This window comes from Sorex araneus, chromosome 1, assembly GCF_027595985.1.
Source record: "Sorex araneus isolate mSorAra2 chromosome 1, mSorAra2.pri, whole genome shotgun sequence".
Classification (NCBI taxonomy): Eukaryota; Metazoa; Chordata; class Mammalia; order Eulipotyphla; family Soricidae; genus Sorex; species Sorex araneus.
The window spans coordinates 367,756,450-367,777,534 of NC_073302.1; the positions used below are offsets into that span (position 1 = coordinate 367,756,450).

A 21,085-nucleotide genomic window follows, 5' to 3' on the forward strand; every position below is an offset into this window, starting at 1 on the left:
TAATAGCAAACACATTAATTAGTTCCATTCCACTATAATGTCAAGTCACCTAATACCTCCTTTAACTTGTACCTCACCATTATCCACTATCAGAATTGGTAAATCTATGTGCAGGAATTACCACCACCACGCTTACCGAAAGCTATAGGATCTTCATCATCCACTTTTCAGCATATGATCTGGTCACAAAATTTCATCTTGAGGTTTTGCTTTCTGAGCCTGTTCCTGATATTATCCAAAATTTAACCAACATCCCTTTCCCAAACACACAAAATAAAAACTAACACAAATGTACACATAGAGGTAATTTATTTTAAAAGTCTGAAGGACCACGAGAGGAATTAGGGAGCAGAAAAGGGAAGAGTAGAAAACATAAGGATGTACTTGGAGATGGTCAGTACTGTGGGTAACCGGGATCCAGTTTCACAAGATTTTCTGAAGAAACTTATGAATGGTATCACAGAATTAACTTCTCAGCAGTTAAATATTTCAGGAGATATATAATTTGTTGTTTTGATTTTGGGGGCCACACCCAGTAATGCTCAGCAGTTACTCCTGACTCTACACAGAAATAATTCCTGGCAGTGTTCAGGGGACCATAGAGAATGCCAGGCTGTACTAATGCTCTGGCCCAATGTCACTTATTTATTGACTTTTACCTAGAACTAGTTAAGTGTGGACCTAACTACCCACCTCTTTAGGATAACATAATCCTCTTTAGGATAAATAACTCCATGAAGCATGGAGTTTCAGAGAGCATCCCTGAGGAAGAAAGCAAAATTGTCATGACCTGGTTCATCAAAAAATAACTCTCAGAAGCCTACTTGGAAATGTTTCATGGTAGTACCAGAATAAAAGAGATTGGACCATATGAATTTGAAGTAACAGAGGAATTCAACAGTATCAAGCAATGTATAGCAAACAGCTTAAAACATCAGAAATGACTGCACATAGAAAATGAGTATACAATATTTTCTTATTAAAAATGTAAGTTACTGTTATAAAGTTTTAAAAATTAATAATTCTAACCATTTTTAAAATTAAAGATGGGGGATGGAGCAATAGTACAGCGGGTAGGGTGTTTGCCTTGCATGCAGCCGACCCGGGTTTGATTCCCAGCATTCCGTATGGTCCCGAGTACTGCCAGGAGTAATTCCTGGGTGCAAAGCCAGGAGTAACCCCTGTGGATCACCAGGTATGACCCAAAAAGCAAAAAAAAAAAAAATTAAAGATGGCCCACAGTTGTTCAAAACCCTCAATAACATCTTAAACTTTTTTTTTATTAGTGAATCACTGCAAAGGTACAGTTACAGACTTACAAACTTTTGTGCTTGCATTTCAGTCAATAATGGAGGGCCCATCCCTCCACCAGTAACCATTTTCCACCACCAATGGTCCCAGCATCCCTCCCCCCACCCCACCCCACCTCTATGGCAAGGCACTCCCCTTTTCCTCTCTCTCTCCTTTTGGGTGTGTGGTTTGCAGTAGAGGTATTAAGTGGCCATCATGTTTGGTCTATAGTCTACTTTCAGCCCGGATCTCCCATCCCAAACGGGCCCTCCTAGCACCCTTTACTTGGTGGTCCCTTCTCTATCTGAGCTGCCTTTTCCACAGCATGCGAGGCCGGTTTCTAGGTTTCTAAGCTGTGGAGTAATCCTCCTGGTCCTTATCTCTACTACTCTTGGGTGTTAGTCTCCCATTCTGTTACTTTATATTCCACAGATGAATTCAATCTTTCTATGTCTGTCTCCCTCTTTCTGACTCATTTCACTTAACATGATACTTTCCATGTTGATCCACCTATATGCAAATTTCATGACTTCATACTTTCTAACAGCTGCATAGTATTCCACTGTGTAGATGTACCAAAGTTTCTTTAACCAGTCATCGGTTTTAGGACACTTGGGTTTTTTCCAGATTCTGGCTATTGTAAACAGTGCTGCAATGAACATACAGGTGCAGATGTCATTTCTACTATACTTTTTTGCATCTCCAGGATATATTCCCAGAAGTGGTATTGCTGGGCGAAGTGAGAGCTCAACTTCTAATTTTTTGAGAATCTTCCATATTGTTTTCCAAAAGGGCTGAACCAGTCGGCATTCCCATATCTTAAACTTTTTAAATTAGTCTGTAAAAGTTTAATATGATCAACTAAACATCTGCCTTTTTAGATTTCTTTCGGGAAAATGTCCTCATTTGTTAGGAAAGATAATTACATACAATGTAGAAAATACGAATTTTGACAAAAACTAAACAAGTGCTTTTTTCTTGAATATCAAAAATAATTATTTTATACTATAAAAGAAATAATTTAAGAAATAGTTAACTATTACATTTAAATTAAAAGGGGACAGACATATTTGGATGGTGGTTTTAATTTCCCCAGCAGTCTTCAGGAAGGTTTCATAGACGATGGCAATGGTGCTTTTCCTTTCTGTTTAGCAGCCTTTTCCATTTTTATCTGTAAATTTAAAACACTTAATATAATAATTTATAAAATGCTCTAAAGAAGACATTTTACATACTTCTTTTGGATTCATAACTTATTTACCATCACAAGCACTTAACAAAATTAGACTAAATAGAATAATTTCTAATCGTTGAAGGAGCCTATTTGCATATCTTAATGGAGTTTGGTATAAACTTTATAGAAGAATTTTAATAAAAATAGTAGCTGGCTGGGGCCAAAGATATAGTATCCATGTAACACTGATGGTGCACAGAACTATAGAAAACTTGTTTTTATTTATTTAAATTTATTAAGTAGTTTTTCTTACACATAGCCCACCCCAGTTTGATCCCCAGCACTACATATGATCACCAGAAGTGGTCACTGAGCACAAAGCCCTGAGCACTTCTGAATGTGGTCCTCCCTCAAAAATTCGAGGGCAACAAGATTGTACAAGGGCTGTGGTGCTTGCCTTGCATGAGGCCAACTTTGGTTCAGTCCCAGGATCACCCCAGCGCCACTAGGTATGATTCAAAAGTAAATAAATAATTGTGCTTTATATCAAATAGATTTTAACTGCCACAAAAAAAAATTTTTTAACTTCACTGTCTAAACTTGCCTGGGCACATTCCTATTATCTTATTTTACAAAATATACCTAACATAGCTGGATTATCTCTGGAATAGTCACCACTTTTGAGATAGTTTCAAATAATTCTCCCCTATACATCCCTGGGTCTTTCTCTTGAAGGTTGTTCTTCCTTTTCACTGTAAATGACGCACAGCAGCATTTTGTAAACCTATACTGCATCCTTAGGACTTCTAGAAACATAAACCCTTCCCATGTGATGAAAGACCCCAGAGCAGAGCAGGCAGGCCTCAGAGCTGGCATTAAACCCAGGGAACACAAAAAAGTCTGCCAAGCTCTTCAAATTGCAAATAACTTTCCCAATAATAAAATCAGATGAATACAACCTTCATCTCTTCCCTATTTTTTCCTCTCTTCTCTTTGAGTTGGCTAAGAATTTCATTAAGCCTGCTTTGTGTGCCGTGGGAGAAGGCAGTTGAATAGATAAGGGACCACTAAGTTAATGAGGTTGGAGGGATCACTCGGGTTGGGAGATGTGTGCTGACCCGGGTTCAATTCCAGCATCCCATATGGTCCTCTGAGCACTGCCAGGATTCCTGAGTGCAGAGCCAGGAGTAACCCCTGAGCATCGCCAGGTGTGACCAAAAACAAACAAACAAAAATTAAGTCACTTAATAAACTCAATAAAACAAAATTTTAAAAAGTATTCTCCTGGGGCTGGGGCGATAGCACAGCAGGTAGGACGTTTACCTTGCACGCGATCGACCCAGGGTCGATTCCCAGCATCCATCCCATATGGTCCCCTGAGCACCACCAGGGGTAATTCCTGAGTGCAGAGCCAGGAGTAACCCCTTTGCATCGCCAGGTGTGACCCAAAAAGGAAAAAAAAAAATTCTCCTGGAGGTAGGGAGAGAAAAAAAAACAGCTTTCTCCTTTCCCTCTCATTTAAGGTCAACTACTATAGATATGCAGTAATGCCAAAAAGAGCAAAGGTGGTAAGCAAACAAAGGCAAAGTAGCATTTGCTCGTTTGGAGGACTGATGGGTGATTTTATTATTTCATATGTATATATAATTATAATATGTATATATAATATGTGTATATATTATTTTATATGTATATAATATATGTATATGTTATTTTATATGTATATAATTTTATATGTATATGTAATTTTACATATAATATTTATTATATATACATATATTTGAACTACATAAATTAACTAAATATATTATTCATTTATCCTGTTTCTATATGAATTGTTCTAAATAAGCCTTAAGCCTTCCACAGCTCACAGTCAAGACTATGTAAAGATATTTAATAAATGATCCACAATCAATATACAATTGCTCTGCATTACCTTTCTTTCAAGTTTAATGTGAGTAAATTTCCACACAGACCTACCCTTTCCTGGTATCTTCTTTCAAAGAAAGCCATGTCATCCTCGTCAGGTCTCCTTAAGGAAGAAACTTGATTACTTGTACCTGCTAATAAGGTAAAATATTCAATATGTATAATTATAAGTTCTCCTGAAGCAAAAACTGAAAAAGAGCTTTCTTCTTACCAAATGGTATTTTATTTTCAAACCAGAAATGACCAAAATTAATCACTGATCCTACTAGCTAATTCTTTTTAAGAGTGGATCATCCTAAGCCAGAAGTATTTTCACTAGCGAATTTTTTCCAAATAACCAATGGCTTATATTAAATAACACCTTATTTCATATAAGAGTTACCTTTATTTATCTGTCACTGTCATCCTGTTGCTCATCGATTTGTACAAGCGGGCACCAGTAACGTCTCTCATTGAGAGACTTATTGTTACTGTTTTTTTGGCATATCCAATATGCACGGGTAGCTTGCCGGGCTCTCCAAGAGGGGTGGAGGAATCGAACTCGGGTTGGCCGAGTGAAAGGCAGAAGCCCAACCGATGTGCTATCGCAGACACCTTTATTCATCTACTTATCTTTATTCATCTACTCTATAATTTAACACTAACCTAGAGATCTGTATAACACTGATGGTGAACAGAATTATAGAAGACTTGTTTTATAGTCTGGATCTTTATGTTTCTTCAAATTAATAGGATGAAATCCTAACACTTAATATGGTGATGTGAGGGGCAGGACTTTTGGGAGGTTACTAAATCATGAAGAAATAATCCTTGTGAATGAAATTATTGTTCTCTTAAGAGACACCCCCGCTCCAGACAGATCCCTTCCTACTTCAACATGTGAGTACACATAGAGAAGCAGCAACTGTGAACCAAGAAGTGATTCTTCTCTCTGGATTACAGCCAGGTTGGGTTTTGTTCTTTGACTTCCCCACCTCTAAAACCATGAAAAAAAAATTTCTTTGTTCATAACTACCTAATCTGTGGGTCTTTGTTACAATAGTTCAAAAGGACTAAGACAGTTTGTGTAGGCAACCATAAGGGATATTACCTGCCCTGAACATTTTTCAAAGCTAAAGTAATTCTTACATTTTCCCTCATCACTCACTTTACAAAACTAATCAAGCACTAAGAACTTTGAATTGCCTCAGGAAAGAAAAAGTGGGTTCTGTGTAAATACACCAACAACCCTAGTCTCATGGAAAAGTTGACCCTCATTTCAAATTATTTCAGTTGAATCTCTTCGTGTCCAAAACTGTACCTGTTTGGTTTTGTGGTTCTTTTGGCCCACCCATCAGTGCTCAGAGAACTACGCTATGCCAGGATTCAAACCCAGGTTCTCACATGAAAAGGAGTGCTCCAGAGGTCTGAGAAAAAGTACAGCATATAGGGCACTTGCCTTGCACATCACCAAGTGATTCCAGGTGCAGAGGCAGGAGTAAGTCATGAGCACCATCAGGTGTGGTCCTTTAAAACAAAATAATAACTCCAAAAACATGTGCTGCATCCCTTTAAGCTGTGTCCCCAACCCCATAGTCTAGTTTTTAAAGTATATAAATTCATCCTCACCCAGCAATACAAGTCATACAACTCCAGTCAACACAAACTAGTCTGCCAACCACCTCTATCATCTGCTTTATGACAAAAACATGATAAACTGCTTAGAATAATGAGCTATCTATCATTTTTTTCTGAAAACTCAGGGTTTTCATTTGAACTCTTTTATATGCTCACTTTCATTGAGCTTTATTTTACAAGTATTTATCTGATAAAATAGTACACTATCACTTTCATCCAAGATGATTGTCAGAAAGTGATTATCAGTGTTGGTAAATGGTGCACTTGCTGAAAAAAGTTTCTAAGGACTTTGGTCACATCATCATTGGGAGAAACATATCTAAATAGTTTCAAAGCCAGCATCAGTTTAAGTATGAGCAGCACTGTAGGAGCTATGTTTCTCCTTCCTCAGAAACCAACAGAATACCTGGTGACACTACACTCAGTCAAAACCCCAGCTTAATATGACAATTATGTCAATCTTGAAAGGTAACTTAATTGTTTCCTTTTCTGGATTTTAATTTCTCTTATATTTAATCAATTTTTCATTGTGTATTTTTGTAAAGTCTTAAAATTGCTTCTAAAGAAAGTTGCGGTACATAAAAGCATGGTTTAAAAAACTTTTTGAATTCTCATTTTAAAATACTTTTGAATCATAAATTCTCATTTAAAGAGAATTTAAATTGTAAATTCTCTTTGAATCATAAATTCCTTAATATTTTTGTCTTGTTATTGATGGATGAAATAGGACATTAGTGCTTAAAACAAATTAATTCCTTGCAGGGAGGTCACATTCAGTGGTCCGTGGGAACTGGATCTGTGCTCAGGGGGACCATATGGTGCTGGGACGCTAACCAGAATCTGAATCACGAGAGGTAAGCACTTTATCCTTGAGAGAGGTTAAAGCTAGGCAAGCACTAGCTCTCTGGACCAAACGAATTCTCTCTTTCTTCTTTTTATTTATTTTGTTTATTTGTTTGGTTTTTGCTTTGGGGCCACACCCAAAAGTAAGAAGCTTAGGGTTACGCCTGACTCGGTGTTCAGGGATCACTCCTGGCAGGGTTCAGAGGACCTCAGGATGCTCAGGATGGAACCCCTTGTTGGCCATAAGCAAATCAAGCGCCTTACACATTGTACTAGTGCTCCAGCCACAATCTTATTTTTATGTGTAATTTATACATGATACAACTTGCTAACCTATAATCATTACTGGATTTTATCTTTTGGGTTTTTTGTTTTGTTTCGCTGGGGGGGGGGGCACAGCCAGCAGTGCTCAGGGGCTATTCCAGGCTCACAGAGTACAGTATTTCTCTGTATGTAGCATTTCTCTGTACTCAGTTGAGTTCTCTCTGATCCTGGATTCTATCTGGGGGCACACTTAAAAGATTAAAGCAGTTTAGACCACTAGAGGGCTCTCATACCCAAACATCAAAGCAGTTCACCTGAAAAGAATATACCTGAACAAAGTTTTAAAAATTCAAATTATAATATTACCAGAATCTTCATGAATCTCTAGTTAATAGTTAAATCTAATTACTTTTACCAATGAAAAATTAAGTTTCTAGCTTTTTCTCAGTTCCTGAACGTTTTCTTAATTTATCTGACAAAATAATAAAGTACAATATGGGGGAGGAAGGTGCCAGAAATTTAATAAAAGCTTTATATTCTTAATTACTATAAATAATTTAATTTCATTATCACCTTTTTGTGTTTCTTGAGAACTAGAGGATGCTTGAAATGCTTTTAGGAATGAATGGTCCGTGGATGTAGCTGGGGAGTCTAAAAATTCAATCGAAGGGGCACCTGAGAACAAAACATATAGAGAATAAACATGAAATCTCAACATGTAACAGTCCGGATAAGTTGTTATTTCTAGTATGAAATAAATTGGAACCTCAGGAGAACCATTAGAAAAAAATATTTTCTACAAAAAGAGATTTTTATCTAATATAAAGGCAAATGAGTACACTCTCAGTGTAGCACAGTCGTCCCGTTGTTCATCGATTTGCTTGAGCGGGCATCAGTAACGTCTCCATTGTGAGACTTGTTGTTACTGTTCTTGGCATATCTAATACGCCACTGGTAGCTTGCCAGGCTCTGCTGTGTGGGCAGGATACTCTCAGTAGCTTACCGGGCTCTCCAAGAGGGACGGAGGAATCGAACCCGGGTCGACTGCGTGCAAGGCAAAAGCCCTTCCTGCTGTGCTATTGCTCCAATCCAAATGAGTACAAGTATCTTTTTATTTCTCAGAGAAATTTTTCACAGGAAAAAATATGTACAAATTATATACAAATTATAAATATTATATCAGCAAAGATTTTTTTAAAAAAAAAAACCTTAGTATACTCATAAAACACTTTAAAGAAGTAAATTGCATGCATAAGAACCTTAAGTTGAAAAGGGTATAATAAAGAAGTCTTGATAGTTTGGGGGCCATACCCAGTGTTGTTCAGGGCTTATCCCTGCTCTGTGATCAGTGATCACGCCTGGCGGTGCTCAGGGGATCATATATTGCCAGGGATCAAACCCAGATATCTCTCAAGCAAGGTAAGTACCTTACCTGCTGAACTATCTCTCAGTCCTATTTATATTCTTTATTGAACTTTGTAAAAACAAAAGGTAGGGGGCTGGAGCGATAGCACAGCGGGTAGGGCGTTTGCCTTGCACGCGGCCAACCCGGGTTCGAATCCCAGCATCCCATATGGTCCCCTGAGCACCGCCAGGAGTAATTCCTGAGTGTAGAACCAGGAGTAACCCCTGTGCATCGCCCGGTGTGACCCAAAAAGCAAAAAAAAAAAAAAAAAAAGGTAACTTCTGCTTGCATAATATAAGAAAATATCCACAACTCCACACCACAAGCTACAAAGACCAACTGTTAAACACATCAACTTCTGGACTGAAAGCAAGGAAGCTGCAGAGAAAACATGTTGTATCTTCTTCACAAAACCACTTTCCCTCTTAGCTTGCTCCCCCCACCATGGCTGACGAAAAAGAAATACATTTCATTTTCTTTTGGTTCTAAAAGTTAGCCCTGAGGATCCTGGCAGGATGGCCATCCTGTCTAGACACGAGGCGAGACAGGAGGCGAGACCCGATGGCCAGACCACCAACTCTCTTCCCAGCATTTCCAACTAATGGGCAGATGATTAACAAAGTGAAATATAGGACCTGGGACAGGACCAGACAGGAGAGGAAAAAGGGGATCCCCAGGGGGCATGCAAGAGAGAAGGAGGCTGTGAGTTCAGGCACAGTCAAGAGAAAAATGCTGTGCTCCAGAAAGCAGTGGGCCACCTGGCAGGTTGTCAGCCACTCGTACTTCGGGAGCAGACACATACAGACAATGGCACCATCAGCCAAGGAGCCAAGAGTTAAGGATAAGGCATCCCTGCTGCTGGAGTGCCCAACATAATAGACTGTCCCTGTGGTGACTGGGATGGCCTTGTCTGGGAATAAGACTAAGAATTCAGCCTATAACCTGCCAGGTGCAAGAAGCCTGTGAAATCCTGGGAAGGGCAGCTCCTCTTTGCACCTGGCGGTGGGTTATGCAGAATACCTGCTCTATCCACTCCTGGAACTCTCAGTCACCTAAGATGCTCTGGAGTGAAAGTGGCTCACTAGGGAGCGGAGTAATGGCGGCATCTAGAGACAGTGGATCATCCTCACCGTGTCTCTGTGACTGCTCCGAAACTGCTTTCCAGGTCAACCCTACAGCTTCTGCCCTGCTCTCCTCCCATGCACCCCTCTGAAAGAGTCAATGGCAGGCCTGACAGATGAGGACTATAATACAGAAAAGGGATGGCAAACATCTAGTCTAGGGAAAGACTAGACTAGATACCCAGCCAAGAGGACAGTGAGTTTACACATCTCGGCCCCCACTGCTTAGCCCTAGCAGCTCCCTGGAAGGTCTGCCGGTGCTGTTCCTCCAACAGGAACCTCTCGACATTCTGCTGCCTCACCTCCTACCAGGTGTGGCCACCAGACCTCCACTCATCTCAGCAGGTGCAGGGCTGCCCATACAGAAGCAACATACACCAGAGTACCCTAAGTGAATGCCCTGGGGTTACATCCTGCAGCCTACAACTGTGATAAAACAAGCCTAAAACAACCACCCAATTCAACACAACCCTTTTAATGTACAATACTAACTTAACTTAGTCCAATAGTAAAGAAAAAGAGAAAACAGCACTTTCCCAGAAATTGTTGAGCAGAACAAAAACCAAAAAGAGAGAGTTCTAATGTAAAGAAATTGAGGGTGCAACAGGCTGAGCACATGCTCTCATGCAGGAGGCCCAAGTCCAAACCCTGGCACCACACAGTCCCCTGAGCACCACCGGGAACAATCCTCATGCACAGCGCTAAGAGGACCCCCTGAGCACTACCAGGTTTGGCCCCGAAACAAAACAAGGACTATAATAATATTAAGTGAAATTTTAAAACAATGGGTAAACAAAATGAAATCTACAGCAAGAAACACTATTTAAAAATTAAGAGGGGGCTGGAGTGATAGCACAGCAGGTAGGGCATTTGCCTTGCACATGGCTGACCCAGGTTCGATCCCAGCATCCCATATGGTCCCCCGAGCACTGCCAGGAGTAATTCCTGAGTAAATGAGGCAGGAGTAACCCCTGTGCATCTCTGGGTGCGACCCCAAAAGCAAAAATTTTTTTAAATTATAAGAGGGGGCAAGGCAATGCCTTACCCACTGTACCATCTCTCTACCCCCTCTTTGAATTTTCAATCCCCAGGACCTCATATAGTCCCCCAAGCCATCCTGGAGTGATCCCTGAACATAGAACCAGGAGTAAATCCTGAGCATAGTTGGGCATGGCCCCAAAAGAAAAACAAAAATCTAACAGTGCCCACTGGGGCCGGATCAATAGTACAACAGGTAGGGCATCTGCCTTGCATGTGGCTGACCTGAGTTCAATCCCCAGCATCCCATATGTTCCCTGAGTATGGGATAATATGCCATAATAAAATGCCAGGAGTAATTCCTGAGTGCAGAGCCAGGAGTAGCCCCTGAGCATCGCCGGGTATGACCCAAAAACAAAAAAATAAAACCAAAAAATCAGTGGCTACTGGTGCTTCATCAGAGTAAGGCCCTGGGTTTGAGGCCTTGTATAGTTAAAAAAATTTTTTTTCAAAGAGTACTACCAGAATTAAAAATTATAATAGTTGATGGTCTGGAGAGAAAGCTCAATGAGCCCCAGAACATGTTTGGCATTCAGGAAGCCTCAGTTGGATCCCCAGTGCTGCCTATGGTTCCCAAGAACCACAAAGAGTGATCCCAGTACATCAAGGCCAAGAGTAGCCCCTCAGCACCTCTGGCTATGGCACACACACACACACACACACACACACACACACACACACACACACACACTACAATTGAACTGTGAAACACAGTAGTGAGGCTTAACAGTAAAAAATCATCAATAGAGCTGCTAAGTCAGAAAGTATGGCTGTACCACTAAAACATGGTCTTGTAAACCAACAAGTAAACCATTAACTCAACAACAACAATAAAATCTAAATTAAAATTATAAATAAAAATAAAATGAGACAATTTGGGGGAAAATAAAGGAAGGCTCTAAAGTGCTAAACAAATGTTAGACTTCATTGTTAGCACACATAAAACAGTTCTGGCAAGCTCTTTATTTCCTATTTCATCACTTACTTACCAACTCCGCTGTCATCCAATCGCATGTAGCCTTCTGCCAATGAGCTGAAGCCAGTTAATCCTCCCATTGCTGCATAAGGAACATCCTGTCCCACTGGTTTGCCCTGAGCCAGTCTTTCTTGCTTAGTTTCCACTACTGTGTCATGAGCATAGGCAGGCTGACCACAACCACATGTAAAGCCACTGTGAAATCCTGAACACTTGGAACCTGAATCAAGATATAAAGTGAGGGGTTTTATTTTTGTTTTTGTTTTTGGTCACACCCGGCGATGTGACCTGGCTCTTCACTTACTCCTTACTCTTACTCCTGGCTCTTTACTCAGGAATTACTCCTGGCGGTGCTCGGGGGACCATATGGGATGCTGGGAATCAAACCCAGGTCGGCCACGTGCAAGGCAAACACCCTACCTGCTGTGCTATCACTCCAGCCCCTAAAGTGAGTTTTAAATAGCGGTTGCATTATCTTCCCTAAAAAGATTTTACTTGGTTAAAGGAACCTAAATCTGGATCCTTCTTGCCTTGCCCTGTGGCTCCTCCCTTATCTCCATCCTGAATTTTCTCTCAGTCACTGCTCTTAATTCTAGGAGATGCCAGAGTAGCAAGAGAGAAAATGGAGTATGGGAGGATGCTGAGAAAATCAACTTATATACTAAAAGAAATCAGGATCAACTGGACATCCAGGAAATTCAGGCCCAGTCTTGAAAAACTGAGTAGAAGCTTATGTGGTAGGAAGAGTCGAGACCAGGTGAAGAGATAATGTAGAACCCTTCCTTGCTTCAATTCTCCATAATAGTCCATTGGAAGAACAACCCACAGATACAATGGAATACTGCTTAGCAATAAAGAAGGGAAAAAGTACTGGTACATGCTATAACCTGGATGAATCATATATTAAGTGAAAGAAACCAATCATGAAAGAACACATATTCTATACTTCCTTTTAGATCAAATATCTAGAATAACACTCGGCCAACCCAGGTTCGATTCCTCCACCCCTCTCGGAGAGACTGGCAAGGTACCAAGAGTATCCCACCCGCATGGCAGAGCCTGGCAAGCTACCCATGGCGTATTCAATATGCCAAAAACAGTAACAAGTCTCACAATGGAGATGTTACTGGTGCCCACTTGAGCAAATCGATGAACAATGGGATGACAGTGATACAGTGATCCACAAAGTAAATCCAAAAATAAATAATCCACAAGGAAAGAAAATTAATAGATCATTAGTTTCCTAGGGCTGATGACAAGGAGAAATAAGGAATGACTACAATTAATATGGGACTTCTTTCAAAGTGATAAAAGTATTTTAAATTTACTGTGCTGATTGCTGCACAAATCTGTAAAATTATTAAAAAAACATTGTATCACACTCTTTAAGTGGATGAGTTTTATAGTATGTGAAATTGATCTCTGTTATATAGAAAAACAATCCACAATCCAAAACAATTCTGAATTGGAGTCAGAATATATCATTAAGAAAATCCTTATACACTCCATTTCTAAACAAAGACATACGGAAAGGCACATAATCAGTTTTATCCAACTACTTCCAAACTTTGCTCACAAAACACATCTATTCCTGGAGCTATCATTAAAAATGCTTGGAGGGCTGGCAAGAGTACAATGAGTAAAACATTTGCCTTGCACACAGCTGACCCAGGTTCAATTCCTGGCACCCCAGATAATCCCCCAAAGTCTACCTTTGAGTGACCTTTGAGCACAGAGCCAGGAGTAAGCCCTGATCACCCCTGAGTATGGCCTAAAATTTTGGTTTTATTTTTTGGTCCTATCTGGCAGTGCTTGGGGCCGGAGCAATAGTACAGCAGGAAGGGTATTTGCCTTGCACATGACTGACCCAGCTTCGATTCCCGGCATCCCATACAGCCCCCCAAGCACTGCCAGGAGTAACTCCTGTGTGCAGAGCCAGGAGGAACTCCTGAGCATCACTGGCTGTGACCAAAAAAAAAAAAAACATTCTGGCAGTGCTCAAGAGCTATTCATGGCATGGTGCTCAAGAATGACCCTTGGCAGTATTCACAAGATGGCCACCAAAGATGCCTGGGATAGAACTAGGATCAGCTGTATGCAAGGCACTTTATCCACTGTACCATCTCTCCAGCCCTAAAAATGGTTTTTATTTTTTAGATTTTATTCTTATATTCCAATTCAAATTACTACAAAAACAACCAAAGTAACTAACTCCTGAAGAAAATAACCAGTCTAATACCCTCCAATTTCTCTAGGATTTTAGAAGAATGATCAAGCAGAAGGATATACGAGATGGAGCACAGAGGATGGATCTGGGTAATAGAAATTGCAATAATGATGGCATTACATCCAAAGCATTACAACTGTTGTTTTTCCTCCCAGTCTATGTTTTTGGTAATAATTGGCCAGCAAATTGCTGCCACTTTTCAAAAAGTTACATCAGAACATATCTCGTGGTTCTTAAAATCTATTATTATTATTATTATTATTATTATTATTATTATTATTATTAAACTTCCCTGGGTTATAATTGTTTTCTGAGAGAAAAAAACAAGTCAATAACTTTTTACACACACAGTGTTAACTCCACTATCCGCTGAGTTCTTCTCAGTCATTTAACATCACATTAACTGTTTAGTAAAGAAACAAACATTCTCTTCTTATTTTGTGGGGGAGAGGGGCTGTTTAGGTCACACCCAGCGATAGTCAGGGGTCACTCCTGGCTTTGCACTCAGGAATTACTCCTGGCGGTGCTCAGGGGACCATATAGGATGCAGGGAATCCAACCTCGCTTGGTCGAGTGCAAGGCAAACACGCCCTATCTGCTATACTATCGCTACAGCCCCCAAACATTCTGTCTATGAGCTGAAAACCATGGAACTCACAGGCATTGCAGACAGAGGCAGGCGCAGCGCTATGCTGGTCAGCAAAGTGCTTGCACCTGCAGCGGATGGGCTGCGTGCCGTTCAGCGGGACGTAGCGGTAAGCCTGGCATGCGCAGCCGGGCACTCGGCATGGCAGGCTGATGGGGCGCTGCTGTGGAATCTTTTCAAAGTCGGTTTTGTGTTGTTTATACCTTAGAAAATATAAGAGGGAAGAAATGTCAACAGCATGGATACTACCAAAAGTTAAATTTTCTCTTCCACTAAGTGCAAATATAATTTGGCGGGTGAGCAATTGTCTCTCTTTAGTTATACTTGTTAGTAAGGTGACAATGAACTTCCACACCTGTTGTATGGTATCTGTGTTGACTTGATCAGAGAAAATCTTCATTCTTAACAGATTTTTTAATTTTTAAGTAATTTTTAATTTTCACAACCATATACAAAGAAAAATATTTCTTTTAAATCACTGCTAACAAATACAACCTTAGCATTAAAAATGGTTTTAAGAGCCCTACAGCAGGTAGGGAACTTGTTTTGCATGTGGCCAACCCTGGTTCAATTCCCAGCATCCCATATGGTCTTCCAAGCACTACCAGAAATAATTCCTGAGTGCAGAGCCAGAAGTAACCACTGAATATTGCTGGGTGCGACCCAAAGACAAACAAAAAAACTTTTTTTTATTGGGCTGGAGCAATAGTACAGCAAGTAGGGGGCTTGCCTTGCATGTAGCTATCCTGAATTTGATCCCCAGCACCCAATACAGTTGATTCCTGAGAACAGAGCCAGGAGTAAGCCTGAATACTGCTGATGAGGAAGGAAGGAAGGAAGGAAGGAAGGAAGGAAGGAAGGAAGGAAGGAAGGAAGGAAGGAAGGAAGGAAGGAAGGAAGGAAGGAAGGAAGGAAGGGAGGGAGGGAGGGAGGGAGGGAGGGAGGGAGGGAGGGAGGGAGGGAGGGAGGGAGGAAGGGAGGGAAGGAGGGAGGGAAGGAGGGAGGGAGTGTTAGCACAACAGGTAGAGCATTTGCCTTGCATGCAGCTGACCTGGGTTTGATCCCTGGCATCCCATATGGTTCTCCAAGCACCACCAGGAGTAATTCCAGGAAGGAAGGAAGGAAGGAAGGAAGAAAGAAAGAAAGAAAGAAAGAAAGAAAGAAAGAAAGAAAGAAAGAAAGAAAGAAAGGAAGGAAGGAAGGAAGGAAGGAAGGAAGGAAGGAAGGAAGGAAGGAAGGAAGGAAGGAAGGAAGGAAGGAAGGAAGAAAGGAAGAAAGAAAGAAAGTGGGGGCTGGAGCGATAGCACAGCGGGTAGGGCGTTTGCCTTGCACGCGGCCGACCGGGTTCTAATCCCAGCACCCCATATGGTCCCCTGAGCACTGCCAGGGGTAATTCCTGAGTGAAGAGCCAGGAGTAACCCCTGTGCATCGCCGGGTATGACCCAAAAACCAAAAAAAATAAAAGAAAGGAAGAAAGAAAGAAAGAAAGAAAGAAAGAAAGAAAGAAAGAAAGAAAGAAAGAAAGAGAGAGAGAGAGAGAGAGAAAGAAAGAAAGAAAGAAAGAAAGAAAGAAAGAAAGAAAGAAAGAAAGAAAGAAAGAAAGAAAGAAAGAAAGAAAGAAAGAAAGAAAGAAAGAAAGAAAGAAAGAAAGAAAGAGAGAGAGAGAGAAAGAGAGAAAGAAAAGAAAAGAAAGAAAGCGCTCTCACTAAGAGACTAAAGAACTTTGCCATCCAAATTGGATTGGGTCCATTTGAAGGTTAATTTCATGGAAGGTGTATACCAATAAGAAACTGACCTTCTATTCACACAAGAAAAAACTATACAACTAGCACAAATTTACCAAAAATGCCTTCTCAATTCTGAAAGATATCAGTGTAAGCCTCACCTTCCATTCCTCTACACTTTTAGTTGGGGTTGTTAAATAAGTAAGTTTAAAGGCAATTTATGTACAAATTACTCATCCTAGCAACTGCCCAACAACCTCTGGCAAACTCCATGTATGTAAATAGCAACCGCACAAAGAATCTCATGAAAGCACTCCCAAAACTATACAAACAGGGCGTGCTCTTCCCACAGCTCCTTAGGAACAGAAAGTCAGAGCTGTTACCTAAAGAAACACATAATAGGCTTGGTGATTTTCTTCTATGAAGACCTTTGGTCCTTCTGAGCTTTACAACTGTGACCTGCTACAGGAGAAGTAGAAAAATGTGAACAGCATGATGAAGGGAGACACATTGCATACCTTAGATGCAGGAAGAACATCCCAGCCCCTGGCCCCTCATTACTGCCCTTCCCTCCTTGTGCTTCCCTTGGAACATGGTCCTCTGTAATAAAGCGCTCAGTGCTTGTATTTTTGTTGGTTTAAATAAAGACACTGAACATATTCCTTAAAGTCAAAAGAGTGATTACTATCATTAAGGGTCTTGCCTGGGAGTCCATTCAAGCAACTCTTTTTTTAAAATTTATTTTTAGTAAAGCAAGGTAGTTTTTATTGAATGAAACTTCATTGGAAAGATGTGAGAGGAAAGGAAATGTGTTCAAGAAGGAATATGGGCAGGCTTTTCCAGAGTAGAAATAAGCAAGAAACAAAGAAACACAAAGACCAGCATAGACGGGCTTGAAGAGCAAACCAATTCAAGCAACTCTTAAGGCAAGCAGTTATGCATCCCTGACACTGCCTTGCTCCAGGCATCACTCGGTTAGCCTGGGATGTCTCTGAGTACTTCTGGGTGTAGCCCATGGTGCTTTGGGGGTTCCAGGCATGGCTGGGGTGTCCCTGGTGGTCCCTAGCACACAGAACCCAGCAGAACTGCATACTTAGGCTGTCACATTATCCAACAGGAATGGGTGGCTGAAAATTGCCAGGAGCAGACCCCAGCCACCACCAGGTACCACTTGGGTAGCTCCCCCCGCAAAAAGCAGTTCTGCAGCCTGATGATACTTCTTTGGCCTTGTCCAGTGGGAGAGCGGAGGTACCCCAATCTAACAGAAAGAACCCTGGCAAAGTCACAGGAGCACCTAAACCTTTTATTTCCATGACTGGAGAAGGTGACAAGATTCTATTAATGAGTGCTAATAGAATATTGTCTTTTAAAAACCTAACACAGCATACAAAGAAACAATTTAATTTTTAGTGTATTACATAAAGGTTTATTTTAAATGTTTCTCTATCACAGATAATGTTATCTAGAGAAGATATACTCTGCTACAGTTTTATACTTTATAACCACAAGGAAAGTTAGCAAGAAAATATTTTACCTATGTGTACAAAAGCATAGTGTCTCTGGGCCCACAAGCTTACAATCCATTCCAGTTGGTGATCGCCAACTCACGTATAACCTGTTCTGTAAACGCAGAGGCAAAACTTTTCTTTTATATTCTTCATATTCTTCGGGAGTAAAAAGTTTCCCCCCATCATCCTCACCAACAATTCTACAACAACAACAAGAATATGGTTTTTAATCCTTATGTACAGAAAAATAAATAAAAGTTTTCAGGGCTGGAGAGATAGTACAGCAGGTAAGGCGCATGACTTGCACACGGCAGACCCATGTTCAATCCCTGGCATCCCATGTGGTCCCCTGAGAACACCAGAAGTAATTCCAGAGTGCAGAGCCAGGAGTGATCTCTGAGCATCCTTGGGTATACCCCCTGCCCTGGCCAAAAAAAAAAAAAGCCTTATATATAAATAGATACTTTTTTTTTTTTTGGTTTTTGGGTCACACCTGGCGATGCACAGGGGTTACTCCTGGCTCTGCACTCAGGAATTACTCCTGGCGGTGCTCAGGGGACCATATGGGATGCTGGGATTCGAACCCGGGTCGGCCGCGTGCAAGGCAAACGCCCTACCCGCTATGCTATCACTCCAGCCCCCTAAATAGATACATTTTAAAAACATTCAGAAGCTATTGACTATTAATCTTTTCCCTTACATAAAAATTTAGATACACAATAATTTTTTTAAAGAACAACAAAGATTTTATGTAAAGTAAGTTTTGGGTCATTTCTGTTTATTTTTGCTACAGGTAATAGGTGCCTTAAAATTAATGCAGGCCTTTAAAGGAAGGGATCATCTGTACTTTGGTTCTAAATCAGTGCCTCACAAATGTATTTATTTACTAAATGCTATGGAGATTTTGAACAAATGTAGATTCAAACTAACAATTCCAGGAAGGCCTGATGGTCTGCTGTTTTTAAAAAAATTTTTATGCCCAGGGGTTTACTCCTGGCTCTGCACTCAGGAATCACTTCTACTGGTGCTTGGGGGGACCGATAAAAGATGCCAGGGATCGAATCCAGGTTTGCTGCGTACATGGCAAGCGTCTTGCCCACTGAGTATGGCTCGGATCCCTGGTCTGCATTTCAAACGAAGGCTCAGGAAGCCTGCACCACTGAGCCCCACTTTGCTACTGTTAAGTGGCAAAACTCCTCCCCCAGCTTCCCCTTGCAACTGCCGCCCAGAAAGGCACACATACAGTCCAGGCTGAGTAGGGAAAGAGTGTGTGTTTCTAACCTTAATTTATCAGTTTACCTTTTCAGGGTCCTTTCAAATCTAGGCACCCAAGGCCGACTTTCCCCAACTTTCCCAAAGCACCAGAGTTTCTTTTATAGACTTGTTCCAGCTTATCTAATTCTTTGCTTAATAATTTCCACTCCACCCTTCATTTTCTGGGCCGAGCAAGAGACTTATATAACTGGAGGCCCAGGAATCTACATGTCTAAACTGCTACGTTATCACTCCGCACCCGGTTCCATCAAATGGCTCCTGCACTGACCTAGACGGACCTGGACCGCGCAGGAGCCAGTCCGGCTCCGGCTCAGTGGAACGTGCTGCTTGCACGGGACTCAGGCGTTTGCCCGAGCCCGCCCGACCCTAGGTGAAGCCAGCCCCACCCAGCTCCTTGTGTTTTTTCAGGGGGGTGAGGGGAAGCTGTCAGTTAGGGAACCCGAGAGCCCAAACAAGAACGGGGGAGCGACCCCCTGGTCCAAAGCAGGAGTAGGAACTGGGGTTCCACCGGCTGGAGCAGTGACCGTGTTCCTCCCCTCTCCCGCGCACCAATGCCGCATCCTCCTGCTCCCTCTTCGACGATTCTCACTCTCCCAGTTTCCCAGCTGTCAAAAGTATATCTTAGGACATCGCAAAAGGCTTTGTCGCCACGACTGAGGCCACCCGTCGGGTCCGGTCGCAGGGAATCCTTGGGTCCATGAATCCAAGGAGCTGCTCGTTTCTTACTTGGGGGAATTGCTCCCGAACCCCCCCCCCCCCCCGCAACTACATGGATCTGTGCAGCTGTTCCGGGGGATGGAGGTGGCGCTGGGTGCACGTTTGCAAGTTCACGACCCCTTCCTAGGACGAAACGTCTCACATACACACACACACACACACACACACACACACACACACACACACACACACACACTCCGTGCACTAATCAGTGGTCATTTAAAATACAAATTGCACCTCTGCATAAAATCTAGAGTTAATAAGCCTTCTTGGACGTGGCTGGAGCGAGAGGCCTTTTAAATAGGCTCCCGGAAGACTTTATTAGACTAGAACTGCGCGTAATATTTAATTACAGGAAGACGACACCGGGAATCAAATGTCAGCCTCCCTCAACGGATTCAGGGAGCCCGGGCGGTGACCTCGGGCCCCGGCCGCACAGCCCCGCGTCTCACCTCCGGTACTCCAGGTACTCGTCCACGGCCGCCGCGCCCCCGGCAGGTAATGTCAGCCGCTCCATGGCCCGCGGGGAAGTGGCGGGTCCGAGGCCAGCGCCCAGCCCCGGCCAGGCCCGCCGACCGCGCCCCCTCCCGCTCGCCGCCCGATTGGCCGTGCCCAGAACCAGGACCCCGCCCCGGTGCGCGCGCCGCCCGGCCACCGCCCTCGCGGGGCGTGGACACGGGTCCCAAGCCCGCCCGCTCGCCTTTCGCGGCCGTGGGCAAACCTAGTCCCCTTCCCCTGCTTTGTCAGATCTGCCAGTCAAATAACCAGAGAGTGAAAGGCCTTGACGATGACAGGTGTTCAGAAAATGGCTCAACGGCCTTGTGTTGAGATTTTCGCTGATTTTGCGGAGGGTCTGCAGAATTTTGAGGATCTGCTCCCTCTAGTCTCCAGTTCCAGCATTTAGGAACAAGAATCCTTGCAAGAAAAGGATGCTAGACCACCTAAGCCCTTTGATAAGTCTATGTGTCAAGCAGTTGTGCTCAGTAAAAAGTCAACCAGTTAAGGATGGTGGAACACGGCTTTCTCGAGGTTCAGGAAAAGGGCATCGGTAAACTCAAGATGTCCTTAAGACTCTGTGTTAATGTGCCAATGAACTAAGAGCAACAAGCTATAAATACTAAGACTGGACTGTTGAACACTCAACAACAAACTTTAACTTGAGGAAACCACCTTCGATTTCTGAACTCTGGTTCATACGGTGAATAAGAATTTGTTTTTTAATGTTTTATTGAATAAGATACACAGTTGCAAGGTTGTTCGTGATTGGGTTTCAGTTATATAATGTTCCAACACCCATCCCTTCACCAGTGTACATTTCCCATCACTAGTTT

The 21,085-nt window shown here is 42.1% G+C and overlaps 2 protein-coding genes across 3 annotated transcripts in view; both read right to left on the reverse strand.

The window, feature by feature from the left end:
- Nucleotides 1-7,740, reverse strand: part of STK31 (serine/threonine kinase 31) — an 84,451-nt gene extending 76,711 nt beyond the window's left edge. The window contains exons 1-2 of the mRNA XM_055123946.1: nucleotides 7,691-7,740; nucleotides 4,445-4,527 (exon numbers count right to left, since the gene is read on the reverse strand). Of these exons, the coding sequence (XP_054979921.1) occupies nucleotides 4,445-4,482 (38 nt within the window). The 5' untranslated portion in view covers nucleotides 4,483-4,527; nucleotides 7,691-7,740. The remainder of the gene's footprint in view (nucleotides 1-4,444; nucleotides 4,528-7,690) is intronic.
- On the reverse strand, nucleotides 1,445-20,322 carry FAM221A (family with sequence similarity 221 member A). Of its 2 annotated transcripts, none has more exons than XM_004604078.2 (7): nucleotides 20,207-20,322; nucleotides 17,789-17,962; nucleotides 14,543-14,733; nucleotides 11,671-11,877; nucleotides 7,691-7,792; nucleotides 4,445-4,524; nucleotides 1,445-2,461 (listed from the first exon to the last, which is right to left on the reverse strand). In XM_004604078.2, exons 1-7 carry the CDS (start codon nucleotides 20,269-20,271, stop codon nucleotides 2,393-2,395), a joined length of 888 nt encoding a protein of 295 aa, XP_004604135.2. In that variant the 5' UTR covers nucleotides 20,272-20,322; the 3' UTR covers nucleotides 1,445-2,392. The 2 variants fall into 2 exon arrangements, with proteins under 2 accessions (XP_004604135.2, XP_054979922.1); XM_055123947.1 differs by having other exon boundaries at nucleotides 4,445-4,527.
- Between the last annotated feature and the right edge of the window lie 763 nt (nucleotides 20,323-21,085).

Coding starts and splice junctions, on each gene's coding strand:
- FAM221A (XM_055123947.1), bottom strand. CDS start 20,271: ATGGAGCGGCTGACATTACCTGCCGGGGGCGCGGCGGCCGTGGACGAG. Junction 14,734..17,788: donor CTATGCTTTTGTACACATAG/GTAAAATATTTT, acceptor ATATTTTCTAAG/GTATAAACAACACAAAACCG. Junction 4,528..7,690: donor TTCTCAAGAAACACAAAAAG/GTGATAATGAAA, acceptor TTACCTTATTAG/CAGGTACAAGTAATCAAGTT.